The following is an 18,945-nucleotide window of genomic DNA, read 5'->3' on the forward strand; positions in this document are numbered from 1 at the left end:
AGGATCATCAGAACTATGAGAGGAAAGGCCTACAATAACGATAAAATTGAGCACATCACTGCTCTCGAGGCAATGATTAGTCAGAATAGGACGAATGTTAGATATGAATGTGTCTTGTACACTTTGCCACGTGGGAATATACATTAACTAATTCCATGCTTAGGTTAGGCAAGCCGGAAACACCAATATTTGAAAAGGAATACCAGTAGAATCTATCTACCCTCTATGGATCCATGCGAATAAAATAGTTTTTTGTCCCCGTTCAGCATGTATTGACTGTGTCTCTAAGGCAGACATATATTGCTAGTGAAGGAGAGCATAAATATTGTTTGTAAAGCTGACCTGTTGACATATAATGAGCCCCGGCTTTTGCACTAAAGGTCTTAATCGTAAAGTAATTTGACCTAAATTTAATGCCTTTACTTGAAACGTGTTTAATCAGAAGGCCTTCACTCTAAAGGCCTTTACTCTGAAGATATTTACCTCAAAGGCCTTTACCCTAAAGGCCGTTGACTGACCTTTAACATAAAGGTCTGTATCGCCATTGTCATTATTATCCTTATTATTTAGGAACGTCCTTTATCGGCCCAAAACTACCACTATCAATATAACTAACACTAACTACTACTTTTCGTCTGTGAGGAGGAGGAGGAGGAGGAAAGGCAGGGAGGTTGACCGGAAGAATAACCAGTTTGCTACCCTACACAGGGGAAAAGGGTGGGGATAAAAAGATGGAGAAAAGATAGCAGCAGGAAATAGAAGTAACTATGCGAAGTCACAGCGTTCGGTACACTCAAGAGCCTATCATGCAGGCCAGAAGTTCTCAAGAAGCGGAACAGAGCATTGGAAGCCTTCACCGCCGACGATCGCCGCAGCCAGTGGCCGAGAATCTTCATTTCAGTCAGTGGGCGTGGATCTAGACGCTCCAGTGCACGGCAGAGACACTGTCTTTCGGCGCTGTAGGCAGGGCATTCACAAAGAATGTAAGCTATAGTCTCGTCACACCTGCAGATGACACATGCAGGGCTATCAGCCATACCGATTAAGAAAGAGTAACGTTTGGTGAAAGCTATACCAAGCCACAGGCAACATAGCAAATAGTGGTATCTGGAGTGCTACAAAATACACCCAGATGTAAAGTCCGGGTTTTGGCGTGGACGTTCATCTATTGATAGTGTGATTGACCTGGTATCATCAGTTCAACATCATAGGCATCTGAAGCGCCTGACCGCTTATGATGCAATTATGGGTTCCTGTTGACCTACATCGGCACGGAAGCTCACAGAGGCCCCCTTATAACATTGGCGCGTTTGTTGCGCCAGTTTCTGAGGAGCTCTGTGTGCGTTACAACATATGTTCCCAACACAGCCATTCAGAATTTTTTTTTTTTTCTGCCTATCGCTGCCTATCGGAAAGCCTATCGCTCTGGTCTATATGACTCCATGCATTTCTTCTGCATTGGTGACCAGAAAGCTGTTTTCACCTCAAACACACCTGCACTGCTGTACAGCCTGCTTATATGAATGACCTTTCGGCGCCTTCTTGCCGGAAGAGGTTTTGTTTCCTTCTTCCGCTGTGCATTGATCATGCAGATGTGTAGAGCAACTTGGTGCGAAACTGTGTGCAGCGAAACTGCACTCACTCAGACACCAAACAAGAGACAACACTTTCTCTTCAAAAACGTTTCTTTTCTCTTTCGCCTTTATTTGTACAAGCTAAATAACATTACGATAGAGGACAGGGGTATCATGAGAAAGAACACACATGGGGCACTCATCCCACATAATTCACGCTGAAAACAAAAAACGGAACACAAACGGGTGCGGCAGAGTCGCATCAAGAATAAGTTGAATAGGGCGTAAGGTTGGTGAATCAAAGAAAAGGGACGTAAACACTGACATCTATTACGTTTCTGGTCTTGCCAGCTTACAAAAAAAAAAGGAGTGGTGTCCTCTTGTAATTTCGATTCACCAGTAATTTCACCTCAGAGCTGAATAAGAGTACGCGACAAACGCCAGCCACATAATGCCCCCACAGGATCAACGGTGCATAAAGACTGGCCGCCCAGTACTTCACTGTTGACCTTATATCGCAGAGAGAAAAAAAAGAAATGGTTCTCGGCACATAAAAAGTGCGTGATGCTGTCGCCGATCCAAGCTTCACCACGACACGATTGTGCGCACTTCAAATTAGCCACTGAAGTCGTTTTATAAGATGCTCATCAGTGATTGGCTTTGGACAGAAGTATACAACACCACTTTTAAAGCTGGTGCCGACAGTTCGTCGCAAACCGCGAATTGAAGGTATCCAAAAGATCATAATTTAACTGCCAGCTGTAAGCACAACAACACTTTCAAAAATTGGCAAGTGCGAGCTCAAACTGCTGTTCACGCGCATGTCACAGTTCCACATCGTTCCACAGCGTCAAAGCACAGTTCAGCTGCAAAAATGCTGCCCTCCCAACTTGTAGCCAGCCCAATGAGACTTTTAACACGCTTTACATGGTCGCCGAAGAGTGCCACATCGACCATTAGCTTTCAAAACAAACACTCCCACTTAGCGAAAGAATTGCACAAGGAATAAATAAAACCAATAGTAATTTTGCGTATCAAACCACGCATGCACGTACGCGCTGACTCAGAAATGTTACGTGTTCAGTGACTTTGACCGCAGCTTCACGAATAAGACCGAAATGTGCTGCTCCTGCAAAGCAGTCTGCTGTTATAAACGAGGAAACTGAACAGTTCAAAAACGTTCCACCTAGCTATGTGCTTATCAAAATGGCACCGCCCAATTCCTACCGCCGACGCAGCGCGAGTTATCCAGCTTCCAGTACGTGCTAGCCAAATCAGTGTTCTTTTCAAGCCCATCGACTTTTACCCTACAAATTTTTGTGCAAGTTGTACAAAGGCCCCAAAGAAGCGTCATACGACTGTAAGGTATGGCGGATGTAGGTGCTAATTTTAAAGTAAACAAGAAAAAAATTATTCACGGCACAATGCGCGCGTGGGGGCAGCAGCAGCCAGGAAGACTGGCAGAGCAGAGCTCGATCTTTAAAGGGAATTTGAACAGTTTTTTGAGAATTGCACGAGATTCATTTTTTTTGGGGGGGGGAAGCTATTTTTTAAAATGGCGACGTGATCGCCAATTAAGCAGCAGACTTCTCCTCACAGCCTTTAAGCAGTGCGCAGAAGCTCGTTGATGACGTCATGAACGGTGAAACTTCAAATATCCGCCGAGTCCGCGCACACCCTGCTAGCGTCGTCAGATGCCGCCAAGTTACACTCCGCGGACTTTACCATTGGTGATATTGGTTCCCCCCCCCCCGCCAATGCGCAGCGGAAAAGCCTGAAAGCCATTGTAGCTTTAATTGCTGATTATGTCACCATTTCAAATGCTAGCACAGAAAGACTTCGCAAGATTTGTCAGCAAATATTACACATTCAACATCTTTAAACTCACCAAATTCTAAATCCACCGAAGTTCTCCTTTAAAGCACGCAGGGCTTTGGAGCTGCTAGTAACAAGGGCACAGCTGCACTTCAATAATTAGCAGCTTGCACATGCATCGGTATGACAGTTGTCTCCTCGCACATGCACGTGCAACTCTTAAAATGCCTTCATTGCAACCACCATGCAAACTTACTTTTCTCCCTGGCTAAGCTATTTTGTCACTTTCGTCCAACAATCCTCTAATCTACCTTCTTTGTACTTAAATTGCAAAACATCTCGGTCCTCTGTGGTGGACCTTGCTCAGTGGGCGCAAGAGGGCCTGACAAGGTACAAGAATGTGCTATCCCTATCTTGCATTCAGCAGCAGCAAAGTTACTCAAATTTTCGCCAATGGCAATTCATCTCAACTCAACCCAACTCAAGCTTCAAAAGGTAAAGCACTTCCCTTTGCAATATCAAAAACTTCTATATTAACTTTACTCAATTTATAGAGTTCTGAAACTGGTTTGTCTAGCACCTTCTTATGCCATGCCAGATAATATCTTCTCAGTCTTGTGCTTATGGGAAAGAAGCTCTGGCGGCAGCATGCGGACACTGGCCCCAGAACCTGTTAAATAGAGTGTCATCAACAAAGAATAAAATTTCTAAGCTACCGCGCGCCACTCTCGCAATTAGGCACCAAGAAATGACCATCGCAGGCGCGTGACTAACATGAGTCAGGAATCGCGATTCGCACGCGAACGCAACACACGTTTCCCTTGTGTTACTGTGACCACAGGAAATCATTGTGCACTAATATACAGACGCTCTCTGCTCAACAGCACGCATTTTTTAAGGCCTCACGCGCAAATTACGGAAACACCTCAAAAGAGACAAAAATGATGTTATGCCCATCGAATTTAGATGCGGGAAAATGGGGAAGTTAGTCAATCACCAGGGCAAAAAGCCCACAGCGTTATGCCTGTGCAGTTAGCTACAAGGGCACAGCCTGACATTAGCCTTTACAAAATGTGCTTTTGAGTGCCACTGAATGAAGATGATAATGCAAGGTGAAGGAAGGGGAGCTGTGATGGCGGCAAAAGGACGGGAAAGTAGAACATTGACTAGCAGAACCATGAAGTCCTACATGCTCAGTGTTTTTACTGTTTCGTCATCTGAAGTATTCTAACTGGTATACCCAGCAGGGCATTATGTGTATGTCTAAGCAATTCAAAGACATGACTCAAATAATACCAGGAAATTTTAAAATTAGGCAACCGAGAGAACAAGCAGAACAATTGAAAACAGTTTACTTGCACAGAATGATGCAAAGAGCATTCACATGGCTGTGACCAACACAGCACTTATGAATTAATGCCGTCTTCTTTGCAGTTACATGAAGAAGATTGTAGACATCGCAAAAACATAACAAACCCAGGCATTAACAGTGTTATGCAACAAAAAGCAAAAATGAAAACAGACTTCAGATTGGTGGTACAGTAATGGCTATCAAAATTAAGGGCTGATGATTGCGCCCTATCATTTTCAGAGCCAATGGCTTTGGCATGTTTCACTTAGAAGCATCTCCCTATTCCCTGCAGAATACACAAGTCAATGGTGATAGTCACTGTGTTTCTCAGTTTGGCAAACATGAAAACCTAATTTTAGTCTATGCCTAAGATGAGACCTAAGCAAGTAAAGTTATGTTAACACTAAGCATCCTTGAAAGGTCACACAACAGAATGGTTCAAATTGCAAAATTATTATCATTATCTTCAGCACAACTGTCACTGTGATTCATGGCTTCACACCATTTTTCACAAAATTTAGCTGAGCTGCCTTCTCACTATGGAAAACTACCTGTTCTGCCAAACGTGTGCATGGTATGGCTGTAAACACCAAATAGAAGAGCATGTAGGAAACTTGATCCTGAGATATTAAAAAGGAAGACTGTTAAGAGTTTGATCACATGGTTGATGAGTGGGACGCATATGCACATTTGCCCAGCACTATAAGGGAATCCCAAATGTAGAGCAGAATTCAAGCAAGTGAATAATTAGTTTATATCCATATCAGCCTGGCTTTACAGCTACAAAGGAGAGCCATACAATTTTCGGAAACCGTCAAAGTTGCAGAACAGCAGCTTTTCTAAGCAGCATTAAAGGGGCCCTGAAACACCTCCCGGGGAGAGCGCATCAACTCACTAAATCAGTGTACTCTGCAGCCATGAGCACCTGAGCCAAATAGTACACTTCTACATGTAGCAGAGGACCCATAATTACGTATGAAAGTTGACAAGCCCTTTCTGGCAACATTTTCAAGCCTGCACCCTCCTCCGCCGCACTCTCCTGCGTATACCAGTTCACAGATTGTTATTGGTTAGATTCTTTCAAGCGTCACGCAGCTACTGTGTAGCTCCGGCAGGTCAGGAAGCTCCCCCATCGGCGGTGAGGCCAGCGGAGGAGCACGGACCTTTCAGCGTGCAAAAAGTGACAGGAGGAGAGGAAAAGGTGCGAAGATGCTGAAATTCAAATTTTGACCACAAATAACTCGGCTTTTACGAAGTGGATAAAAAAGAATTATTGCTGGAGGATATTCGTGAAGCGGCATCATTTAACATTTCTGGCATACTGCAACTTTACTTTGTCAGGGCCCCTTCAGAGCCCCTTTAACGCTGTGCCTCGGTGGGTGTCATAATTGCTTGCTGCAATCATATTCCTGCCAGAGCCATGACACTTGGAAACAGAAAGCAACCAGAAGTACAAAGAAACAAAGTGAAACCACTTTGCTTCCAAATGATTTCAATTACTGTCGCACTTTCTAATATCGTTTGTCAGACTGGGGTACAACAAGGACATTTTATATCAAAGACTGAAGCAAAAATAAAGAAAAAAGCTGCACAACTAAAGAAGCCTTCAGAATACAACGCATAAATAAACGGTGGGTGGGAAAACTGCCGTCATCATATATATCTACACAACAGTGCACCTCCCTTTTGTTCCACACTGCTGCATCAATGCTGGCTTAGCACATGATGAAAATAAAGTAAATGTACACTGGCCTGAAGAGAAAATTCTTTCTAAACATATAAAAAAGAATGGTGCATGAACACAAAAGGATAAGGCCCTTTCAAGCAGTAGAGTATATACATGGGTCGCGTGAGAAGAATTGCGACTGGAAGAAAGACGATGGGCGTCACATCCGGCCCAGTAATTCGCTCCTTCCTCCTGACTGGACGGATTGGTTTTGTGGTGCATGCACCACTTCCGGCCGACAGACATCGTCACTGCGACCACACAGTGCACATGCTGGGGGCAACAACATAAAGTTGATTACTCTTTTTTTTTAAAATACATATACAAACAATTCACACATTTAAATAGAAACGATAATAATAATATCATAAACAAAACCTGTACTCTTTCTCCTCTTTGTAGACAAGAATAAAAGAAAGCTAGGAAGAATCCAAAGCTTACCAAAAAATGCACTTAATGTAAACGCCATTTGGCGTCTGTGCCGAAGGAGTCTAATGGCCAAGTCAGAATGAGGAAATCTTCTGGCACAAGAAATGATGGACAAAAAGAAAGTAGAAAAGGTAAGAGCTGTTCACAGCTAGAGGAAACAAACTTCAGAAAGGGGGGCTGGCTAAGCCGAAAATGTTGCTCTAATGCAGTGAAGAGCAGTGTGTTTCCATGTTCTAGGACAGGGGTTCTCAAAGTGGATTGCTGAGAGCACTTTGTAGGGTTCCCCGAGCACCTACATCCGCACAACCTCACCGTCATCTTTCGTTTACCGACTTCATTTTGGGACTAACGCACTAATGATCAATTGCAGTGTGTTTCACTATACAGCCAATCATTATAAATTAAATTTGGGCATTTTTTAAGGTGCCACGTGTCTCCAGGTTCCTTTTTACGTGCATATCAGGTGGGTAGGGATGGACGCCAAGACATGTCGGGTTCCGTAGCATTTTTTGAAAACTGTTGGGGTTCCCCAAAGTTAAAAAGATTGAGAATCCCTGTTCTAGGGCAGTCAGAACGATAAAAGCAGGAGCAACAGCAATGAATGCATCCACAGGGGCCACTACCTTTCATCAGTACATGGTGTGGGATACATGCCTTCAAATTTGCTGGACAGCTCAATAGGTCAGGCTTGGCCTGAACCAAGAATAGTTTGTTGTCATTTGCAGACCTCTAATAAGCTAAACCCTAATGAAAGCTTGCATGGTCACCAAGAACCTCTGCATGCCCTCTGGCCAATGGCAAAAAAGGGACAAGGAAATGAGGCATGACTAACACAACAACATCAGCTTCCACTAATAGCGCTCAATTATGGATGAGAGGAAAGACTTTAAATTTGCAGGACAGCTCCACATATCTTGAAATCAGCATTTTGTAGGTTGGAAACAAGTATTTTCAGAACATGTAAACAGCATAACAAATGAAAACATTCACACACTTTCACACAAACATGGCATACACACTTCTACATATGCCTCTTCAAGACCAGAAGAGATCCCTGAGATTCCTACCATGAAGCTGGCTGAACTTTCCGCTGGCTTTCCAATCTTGGTGATTTGAAGGCAAAAAGATGTCCTTATCGAATAAAAATGCTGCTACCTTGGTCAATTACTAAACTCAATAAAATCATCAAAGCCTGGCACATAGCTGGTGCCATCATGATCAACCTTCCATGCTTGACAGAACCCCCATGGTAGAGTGGTTTTGCATCAAAGAAGTAATTACCATTAGCACACACCTCATCTATTCCGCCAGATGCTGAAGAAAAATTCATACCACGACGAATTTTTCCTGAACTGAAAAGATTTGATAAAGCTGCATAGGTCCCCTTTGGAGATGTGCTACTGTGCTCTAAAGGAGGTCAATGGCAATTATTTCCTATAGATTTAATGTAGGTGCTAACAAACCAAGTGAATGTAAGGTCCGCAATTTCCAGAATTCACAGAATATATGACTTATCTACGGGTATAACATCCGAAGCAAACAAAACAGGCATATTAAAACTGAAGTGGAGGCCAAACATGACTATGCTAGTTTAGAACACCCTCCATACACTCCTGTGCAAAACTGCAGTTGTGCTTTGCCTAAAGAAACCTTGTGTGATACGTACAATTGCACTGCCCATACAATAGCAAAAGGTGGCAGTATGAATAAGCTGCCACCTATAGACTAAAAACAGTTGAAGCAGGCAATAATTGGAACATTAGCCAGCTTGTGGTCTTACACTGCTTTCTCAGGTTAAACCATGTGCCCAAAACCTGAAGCCAGGTAACATTATGGTACATGTTCAGGATATAAGCAGCACCAACAAACACGAAGGAATGGAATAACATTGTGCTTCCCCACTGCAATAAGTTTTCTTTAAAGAACACTGCTAACAAATGGTTGAAAAATTTGAGTGCTTCCTTTCCAGATGATGGCAGATACAGAAGTTTCAAATAAAAATCTCAGTTGTGGATTAGTGCCAGTCTCCTCCTCTCTGTCTGTGCCTGTTAGTGTCATTTGTACTTCACTGTCCAATTGAAGCTTTCATGACTTTCAGAATAAAATACTTGCACCTGCGAAGACATAATGCATGGTGCTACTGAAATTTACATCATATATTGAAAACCAAACGAAACCTGGTGCTTTCATTTATAATGCCTCAATGCCTCTCTGAATGCTCTTCATTAAAGAAAAAATAGACAACATGATTGCATGCAGCACTATAGTGACAACAAAAAAGTTAGGAGTCCTTATGTTATGCTACAATCTGAGCAATCTTCTTGCAGACTTCACTCGTTTGGCCACAAAATTTTTTTACAAATCATGTAGTACCCCCAGTTGTACCACTTCAAAGCAGTAGCCCAAATTTGCTTCAGGATTTAGCACACAGATTTTTTTAGAAGCCAGAGCAGATCCTGGTGATCCTACATTAGCAGAGCAATTGAGTACAGGAACACTCATGAAGGAACAAGCAATGAATCATTTGCTTTAAGCCTGACAAGCACAGGTGAGCTACAACCTGGATGAAGAAAAGAAAAGGCACTATGAACATATTGAAAAAATGTCAAACCAGTCAGCAGTGTCTCGAAAAAAGATGGGACTGAAAAAGATGAATGAAATGACGAAACAGCGCTGACAAACGTGAGAAGAGAAAAGAAGACAGACACAAGTGCTTTCTTTTCTCCTGTCCCTTTGTCAGAGCTGTTTCGTCGTTTCGTTCAACATGAACCAACCAGCCTGACTTAGCCCTCTTAGTGGAGAAGTTATGCGAGAAAATGACTCAGCACCTCAGTTTTGTGAAGACAATAATGGAAGCTGACAAAAATGCACTGACACTACAGCAAGACAGTGAAAAAAAAAAAAAAAAATGTCTGATCAGCTGTGATTAGACCAGGTCCTCAAGCTGAAGCAGTCCACAAATGTTCATACTTGCAGTTAATGACCAGCTGTTTCTCACAATAGCGATTCCTCAGCAGTTTGCCACATAGGTGGCTAAATAGCCAACCAAGCTGGCTAGAACATGTGAGTTTTTGGATACAGTGTATTAACCAGACCAATTTTTCTTTAATTAGAAGGGACACACCCCAAGACACAGCAACAAGGAAAGTGCAGGAAGAAATGCATAAGAATCATGAACCTGACAAACTGAAGGGATAAGTACAGTGAAACATGATATGAAATACTTGCCCCCATGCACTCGCACACACATGTTTTCTCTTATTTTCCCAATAGTATCTCTTTTGCAACAACAAACATGTAAGTCTGTTTAACATATGCACTTGTAATTGCTTCGTTTATCTCGCAAGCATAACCTCTTAATATGAAGCAAGAAAGAAGCTGCAAGACAAAAAACAAAGCACTCTTGGTGCACCATCACATGTAAGGTCAACTAAAGGAGTAGGTTGCAAGTGATTTGGGATGTGCACAACTACATTACCTCAGTTTGGGCATCCGAAAGGCTGCAAACATCTCCTTCTTGCCTTGCAAAATTTGGTTTTGATCATTGCCACAGCACCACTACACTTTTTCCACCATTTTACATAAGTTAGAGCACACAGAATAAAGAAAGGCAGGTCACGACCTGGTTCATCCAGTCACGTAATTTAATCTACACCACCAAGTGTGGACTGAAGGAGGCAGGACTGAGTTTATATTCGCATTTTTAGAATTTCCTCATTCAACACCCTCAAGCGACAATCGTAACAAAAAAAAAAAAACATGGAAATGGCAGAAGTACAAAGGCGAGGCCATTTTTGTTGGAACAGCATAGAAATGCACCAAATATGAACAAAAAATCAGGCAGCACAAGCTTCTTCAACAAGAAAATGCCAGTGGGGCAAGCTTGCCTTATTACAGACAGAGCTGCAAAAATGCGCCTGTTTCTAAAAGGATTTCTTCTTTCCCCAAGGACCACCTGGCCCAATTCGCAAAAATGCAGTTCACGAGGGTGCTGCTATGGGCTAGTTGGTTTGATGACATGATGGACATGTACCTGGTTCTGAAAGGATTTCTTCTTTCCTTAAGGACCGACCGGCCCGGGCATCTCAACTGCTGTTAACACAGAACCCTTCTCCACCTCAGTCCTCTGTCTATAGCCTGGCTAGTCAAAGGAAGTGAAGAAAAAAGCAGAAAGGACAACACAGAAACAAACAAATGGCAAGCAAGAATGCAAGATAAAACATAGGTTGGGTCAAAGAGTAATAGACACTGCTTTCATGAGCAAGTGAATGCTGAAAACTGCACACTTCCCAATAAGTGTATCATTGGTGCACAGGGAGAGAAGTGAGGTGGAAGAGACACAATATACATCTGCACACAACAACATGGTGGCTTGGAGTAGAGATCAGCAATGCCATTGTCAGAAGATGCAGCAGTTTCTGTCCTGTGTCCATGTGCACTCACATTTCTTCATTTCTCTTGCATCATGTTTTGGTTGTCAGGCTGGCTTCAAGAGAGTCCAGAGTTGTGGCAAGGCATGTGCAACCTAGGAGAGTCTGTTTCGGTGAGACTGTGGGTATAGAACTCCATGGTAGATGATGCCATTCACTTCCATGGTCACAGACATCGAATTATCTGCCTGGTTCCTGCCGTCACCTGCGTGAAGTCAAACAGAAATCTGCTTTGTATCATTCAAAAAAAAAATAATAATAAATGAGTCTAATGCCTCCATGTTCAAGATGGCCCAAGTCAAGCTGCTGCTCCATACACCATTGGCCCTAGTCAATCTGGGGCAACTTTTGGAGCGGGTGTACATGAGTTAATTATGCAATACACAAACATATGCAAGCCCACAGGCCCGCACTGTTTTTCTGCGCCACAAAAAAATTTCTTTTGAAAGTCCTAAGGGATATGTCAGTATGATATGTGCAAGCAGACTGCGCAGCAAAGTGGACAGCATGTCTGTGATAATAGAACTAAATGACAAACAATCTGAATAGTGTGCTTGATTAGTAGACTATGGAATTAGAGTCATTCAAGGCAAGCCAAGTTTCGTTCAATTACTAAATCGGTACTGCAGTTCGAGATGATGAAAAAGAAATTATAAGCACAAAATGAGCCAATCCCGGAACTTTAAGCATGACCGACACCAGAAGAAGTACAGTCATAGACACATTCAAAGGCTGCCAGAAGGACATGCTCAAAGCCCGAAGCACAGAGCAGCTTTTCTTGGATGCTGGGACGCCACCACCCTTGAATTTAGCGATTTAATTTCCCCTAGCGACACTTGTTAAGACGCAAAAATCTGTATTCAGGATTTTTCAATGAAATCTGGTAGTATTATCTAAAATATCTTTTTGCTATATAAGAATGACTTTTGCAGTACAGAATGCTAATAAGGGAGGACGTCAGAAAACAGATGAATCGTGTTAGCTAGTAAGCTGGCTTGTCTTGTCTTCTCAGTGTTCTCATCCTTGTTTTCTTGCGGCATTGAATTCTTAATTCAAATATTTAACTTTTTACAATTACACTTAGGTACATGATTGTAATGTCCGATTTGTGGCTGGCTCTTAGTAATGGTTATATCTGTTTTCAAAATCTAGAAAGCGCTTTTCATGCTCGTCGCAATCAACTAATGCATCCAATTCTATCCATCCATGTGTATCAAACCAAATCCGTGTGTCCGTGGAGCACACACAGCCACACCAACCCATAGACATCACTCAGCCGCGCATGCATCATGAGACCTATGTCCCACCTGGGCTCCTTTGCTCACGGCTCCGGCCATACAGTGTAAGTCACGTGACGCATGCGATGCTGCTGGGTGACATTTGCAGATGGTAGCGGTTCGGATGACCGGAATTTATTGCACCACAGTGTCAAGCACAAAAAAAAGCTTTCAAAATTTTGAAAATTTATATGGCTATTACTAACAGCTAGCTTCAAATCAACCCGGCTGGATGCCAGCAGAGAACCAGCCTCCCACAGGCTCATTTTTGTGTGCACATGTATCGCTACTTTCCCAGCCCATTGCGATATTTCCATCTTTTCCACAACAAGTGGCCCTTCCTGGCAAGGCAAAGAGATAAACCGCAATACCCACTGCAACTAAGAATTTCGCAGTAGTATGCTGCCCTCCACTTTAGTCGAGCAAAGGTGCGAAACCCAACACCCATGCTGTTAGTGGGTGTTCATGTCACACGCATTTTTGGCCTACCTTACACACCTTATGATAACCACAGTAACGTTCTAGCACACATCAGGCCTATTTTAAGTGGCGTAAGCGGCTGCGTTAAGACAAGGGACACGGTCAACATGGTTATCCGACCATTAGTTGGATGGAAGATTCTATGGAGGGCCATAGTCCTATGATGCCTGCTGGCGTACACGTAAGCCATAATTTTATGCCTTCTGTACTACACGCAGTGCCCAGGGACCCAGTTGTGTCCTTGAAAGGAGGACATGTGGTGCGACTGCTTGCAATTTGTCAAAATGTAGCAGCATCATAGCAGTATGTGGCAGGGCTGGCATTTTGGCGCAATGGACCTTTTCAAATAGCATACACCTCTAGCGACCATCAGATGTGGACTAAGCTTGCTGGGCCAGGCCCACTACCGGCCATGCTTCCTCCCATCTTTTCGGCGAAAATTTCTTTACAATGGCAGGGTGGGCCTCAATTCAGGCAGTAGAGCAATAGGTGCGAGTCCTCTGCGGACACACTTGCCGCACTGCATGTTGTCAGAGCTATACTCAATCAATTTAATCCCAGATAGAAGATGCAGGCAAACTAGACTGCACCTTCTTACTTGCTGCCAGTTCGTGTGGAGACCACGTGCATATCTGCACGGACATAGAAGATACTAGCACTGCACCTAATTATCTTGTCGAACAGTTCACCGCGTCGTTGGACGCTTTAGCGCAGTTCGTGGGAAAACGTGCAGCAAACTCGTCCATTTTACCAAGAATGCCAGCCAAAAGCTGGAGATGAGGAAGCTTGGCACATGCGCAGGACGCTACTAGAAAAAGGTCCTGTGCACAGCAATCACATTACTAGTACTCTGCAACATAAACAAAACTTTCAAGTAACTGACAGTTTTATAGTAAATCTTTATGCTGAACACTTTTATCCCCAACTCCTGCAACAAAAATGTAACTAACTGCTCACTCAGTAAGGATTAATGCACACCTCTCTTCGTTATATTGATATATAAACATGCTTTCTAGAGTCATCTCCTGCAGTTATAATAGCAAAATCAGGGTGAACATAGCCAGCCTATTGGCAGAGTTCACTCGTAATCCAGTCATACTAAAGTCATATAAAAAGGTCAGGGTAAGCAAAAAGTCTGAAAAAAAATATTTCTTTTTTTTCTAAATATGAAGGCACATTCTTTCTGCATCTTTCCCAGTATCACACTTCATCCTGTGCAATGTGTATCAGTTTTAAAAAGCGATCTGAAAGTGAAGTGGTCAACGACACACCCCTTATTGCGGGCGTTGTGTTTTCGAACTTTTTATCTTTTTCAGCTGAGTTCAGTTTATTAACGTGAAATTCCTTGTAGGGGGCATTACATAGGGGCTGGGTTTTTATAGATAGAAAAGCGCCTTGTGATAAATAATCATTGATCAAAATGGTCAATCAAAAGCTGTTAAAACGAAGATGGGCATGTGGTAGCAGTGATGTCAGGGGGAAGGCCACTACAGTGTGTGGTGGTTCAAGAGAAAAAGGAAGCAGTGTATGCAGCAGTTCCGAGCTCGTGGGTGTGCAACTTGAAACTCATGGCTGGTGCGGTGGAATATGTGGGATGCTGCTGTGTTGTATGGTGCTTGATTAAAGGAAGAAATGAAGAACTTGTGATACAAGGTCAGGCTGGCAATGTGGTGTCGACTAGAGAGTGCTGACAAGACAGATTGCGATTTTAGAGATGAAACACTGAAGTCATGCAAGTATATGGAGTGAATGACTCTAGTAGCGCGATTTTGAACTTGATGTGGGCTTGAAATGGGCAAGGCACATTCGAGTTTCGGCCCAACAAGTGTCTTGTACGCGAGTAGTTTCACATGTGGCGAGGCGTTTCGCAGATAATGTTTCAAAAAGCCTAAGGTTTCATTAGATGCCGAGATGATATTGGTAACATGTGCTCACCAAGAGAGGTAGTGAGAAAGGGTTACACCTAGTTACTTACAAGACTGAACTAGCTCTATAGGTAGGTAGCGATACTGTAGGTAAAGAGAAAAGGGCTAGGACAGTGGGAGAAGGACATAAGCTTAAATTTCGTGGCATTTAGGATCATTTTCGAATTGCTGCACTATTCTAGAACACTGTTCAGATCAGGCTGCAGAGCGGCTTGGTGAGAGGCGTTACTGATATTACGTTAGATGATGCAGTTGTCTGCAAACATGTGCATATTGGAGGAGACAAGTCGTTTATATATGTTAAAAACAACAGTCGACCACAGATCGGCCCGCAAGGGAGCTAGACAGAAGTTACCGGAAGCGGGCTAGACAAGTCATTATTGACAAGAACCATTTGTGAACGATTAGACAAAAATTTTTCGATCCATGTTAGAATTTTAGGGTCCAGGTTTAGCAGTTTTATTAGCAAGCTATAGTGAGATACTTTATCAAAAGCTTTAGCAAAATATAGAAAGATCACAGCAGTTTGTATGTTCGTGTCAAGGTTGACACGCAAGTCATGAACGAAAAGTGCAAGCAGCGTTTCGCAAGAGAAAACCTTCCAGAAACCATGTTGTGATGGGTGCAAAAAGCGATTTGAGTCTAGAAGGGTCATAATTTTGAGAATAGATCACATGTTCCATGATCTTGAATGGTACTCTTATTGGTGAGATAGGGCAGTAATTTGGCGGAGAATTCAGTTACCTGATTTGTAGACTGGAACCACCTTTTCTACTTTCCAGTCATCTGACATGGCTCCTAGGAGTGGTTAGGAGAAGAGTATAGACAAATATGCTGCATTCATGTGCCTTGTGTTTTTTAATAGTTAAGAGTTGATTTCACCATGACCAGCTGATGATGATTACTTAATTTTCTCGAGTACAGATGAAATTTCATCTCCATAAAATGTGATACGTTCAATGTTGGTTATTAGCAAAGAAAAAGGCGTGTCAAGTTACTCTGTGAACACTGTCGAAAATGCGGAGTTACGTTTCAGCACACTTGGTATCAGTAATCATTTCGTGTGATTCATTGGTGAGGGTGATACAGTACTTACTTGATATACTTGCAAGTACAAAGTCATACTTGCAGCCAGAAAATTCGTTAAATTGCTAATTTCATTAAGTTAGGATTCCTATGTTTCAGCAGTCCAAATAAAGATACAGATTCTTGAACACTCCCGGTAGATGGAAGCTTGTTAATGCAGTAGAACCTTGCGATACGATAACGATTGATTAGAATATTGCGATGATACGAATTTTAAAAACGTACTGGCCAGAGTGCATTATATACAGAATGTCACGGCTTGGGATGACGCAAACAATTTCTCCACCCGCGGCGCGTGATACAAACATGTGAACCACCAAGTGCCTGCCGGCGAGTGCCCAACGATTATGATTCTGCTTAAAAGTGACTACAGTAAAATCTCGTTAATTCAAACTCAGTTAGTTCAAATTTACGGTGAATTTGAACTGACGCCCGGGTCCTGGCACAGCCCTGTGTATTTCAATGGGGAAAAACTCCCAATAATTCGAACAAGGCGGCATCCGCTAGGGTTAATTCAAACTAGGATCCCCTGGCTGACACCATTCCACGTAGATAGAAGTTGATCCATAGCGAGTACAACGCGCTGCCATTTACTAGAGATGTAAAATAATGGAAAGGAAAAAAGCCGAGCAAACGACGCTGGCGGAGCCTGCACTGCGGTGCATGCCAAAGCAGATTTTCGATGCTGAAGCACTCGCCCGTGCCGCTGATGCTTCGGCTTAAGCCATTACAGGTCTTCGTTGTGCCGCGCTCGCCGGGTCGCAATCAAGTGGTGTACAGAATGCAGTATGGCGGTTCGGGCGTTACTGTAAAGCGTTTTGTTGGTGCCGCGAGCTACGTGGACAGAAGTGTGGAGATGTTGGAGCCCTTGAGTGACGCCGATATAATTGAGGCTACATGCTGTCAGCAGACGACACACGGACCACGTGCAGTGAGCACAGCCGACAATGATGAGTCCGACTGCGGCGACAAGTCTATGCCACTGCCAAGTGCATGTGAAGTAGCGTCGGCACTCGAAGTTGTAGCACGCTACTTCTCTGCCAGTGAGAACTTGGACACTGCGCTGGAGCTCTTGGGCAAACTGCGGATGATGCTGATGGAGTCTCGGCAGAAGAAACGCAAGCGAATCCACACCACTGATTACTTTTTATTTTGACAATCCTTCCCTGTAAATAAACATGTTTTGGAGCATAAATAGCGTCCTATATGCCAGCACTAAAGCTCGCTGCTCAGGCTAATGCGTTCCAGTACTTGTTTCCGGCGCATAACTGGCCGATCAATTTGTTTCATTTGCCAATAGAACCACATGAATTTAATTCTCAGAATCGACCGCCACAAACGTGTAGTACCACCTAGCTCGTGATAACGGATCCAGAGCGACTGCTTCGGATTGTGCCCGCACGGCAAGGCGAAATGACCGGTCATTCTGACCGCTCATTCTATCCCAGCTGGCAGCTGGGATAGCTGGTGTTACCAGGTGTTGTGCATGAAGGCAATATCCTCAGGCTAAATGGAAACACTGTTTCAGGTGCTCGCCACTTATTTTCGTGTCACAGTTGTTATCACCCTCCCAATGCTTGAACACAAGGCACAGAACGCACAGAACCAAGCTGTGGTTCATTGAAGCCTTCGCACCCACACTTCACTGCTTGAATTTCCTTCTTGATATATTTTGCTTCATGATGATGATGATGATGGATTTTTATGGCGCAAGGGCATCTATGGCCAAAGAGCGCCATGGCACAAGGTACCCATTGTATCACCGGTAGGTACCCGGCGGTACTGGGGATCGAACCCCGCACCTCCCGCATGCGAGGCGGATGCTCAACCACTTGGCCACCGCTGCAGTATTTCGTTTTTTTTTTGCTTCATGGTTATAAGACTTCCATAGTAAGAATTCCTTGAGGAACACCCAAATACAGCACTAAATCATATAGAGCAGAACACCTCACAAAAGTGGACCAAAAAACTACGGGGACACTTTGTGGGCCTAAAGTGTGCATGGCAAAAGCCTTCCTGATTACTGCGTCACCTCGACTGCCTGTTGCTATACACAACTGTGCGCGCGGCGCGTACCACAGCTGCCATTGGGGCAAGCGGCGCGACTGGCGTCACTGTTGCTACGCGCACGTGCACATGCGCCGCCTGCTGCTGCGGGTGTGAGGAAGATGCGCACTGGAGAGGGGGAGGGTAGCGGCTGGCACTGCGCCAAGATGAGCGGGACGCACACCGTCACCGCGAGTATGAGCACTTAAAGACTTTCGCCTTAAAATTTGTCCACAGAGCCTGGATCAGCCTTTGGATATGGCCTGGTTATCAAAGCAAAACATGTGGGCCCAATGGCCTCAATTACCGATAGATCATCCCATAAGACACCTACCTCTGCTATTCAGTTTGATGTGTGTCGTATGTGGCTGCATAGAGTGAGCCAAGAGGCGCTCCTCTTCAGAAGAAAGGAATCTTTTAGAGGGAGGCCCACCCAACGATTCATCCAAAAGCCTTCTTGGGTCTAAGACCTTGTGGTCACTGCTCCCACCACGCGGAACTTCCAAGTTCAACGCCTCCTGCTGCTGTGGCACATACAGCGCCAGGCTGTTTTCTTCATCACCTGCAAAAATTAAGTACAAAAATGTGTTGACATTTTTAAGACTAGGGGTTGCCACTGTTGAACAAGGGGAGTCCAAATCTCAAGCTGCATTTTCTTGTATACTGAACGAATGCATAGATTTCCTTTCTGCAGTTCAAACTTTTATTTCATAATTCAGCGACAGCCACATAATCACAATAAAATAAAGCCTCATATATACATGCATTTTGAAGGAGATCTGTTCTTGTTCCTATGAAAGGAAGAC

The 18,945-nt window shown here is 43.6% G+C and overlaps 1 protein-coding gene across 4 annotated transcripts in view; it reads right to left on the minus strand.

The window, feature by feature from the left end:
- Window positions 1–5,470: 5,470 nt before the first annotated feature.
- LOC144126119 (AT-rich interactive domain-containing protein 3C-like) overlaps window positions 5,471–18,945 on the minus strand; it is a 270,128-nt gene continuing 256,653 nt past the window's right edge. For 2 of the 4 annotated variants that reach the window (XM_077660077.1, XM_077660079.1), the window contains 2 exons: window positions 18,474–18,701; window positions 5,471–11,530 (listed from right to left, as the gene is read on the minus strand). In XM_077660077.1, the coding sequence (XP_077516203.1) occupies window positions 11,421–11,530; window positions 18,474–18,701 (338 nt within the window). In that variant the 3' untranslated portion in view covers window positions 5,471–11,420. The remainder of the gene's footprint in view (window positions 11,531–18,473; window positions 18,702–18,945) is intronic. The other 2 variants (XM_077660080.1, XM_077660078.1) reach the window with 1 other exon arrangement.

This window comes from Amblyomma americanum, chromosome 3, assembly GCF_052857255.1.
Source record: "Amblyomma americanum isolate KBUSLIRL-KWMA chromosome 3, ASM5285725v1, whole genome shotgun sequence".
Lineage (NCBI taxonomy): Eukaryota > Metazoa > Arthropoda > Arachnida > Ixodida > Ixodidae > Amblyomma > Amblyomma americanum.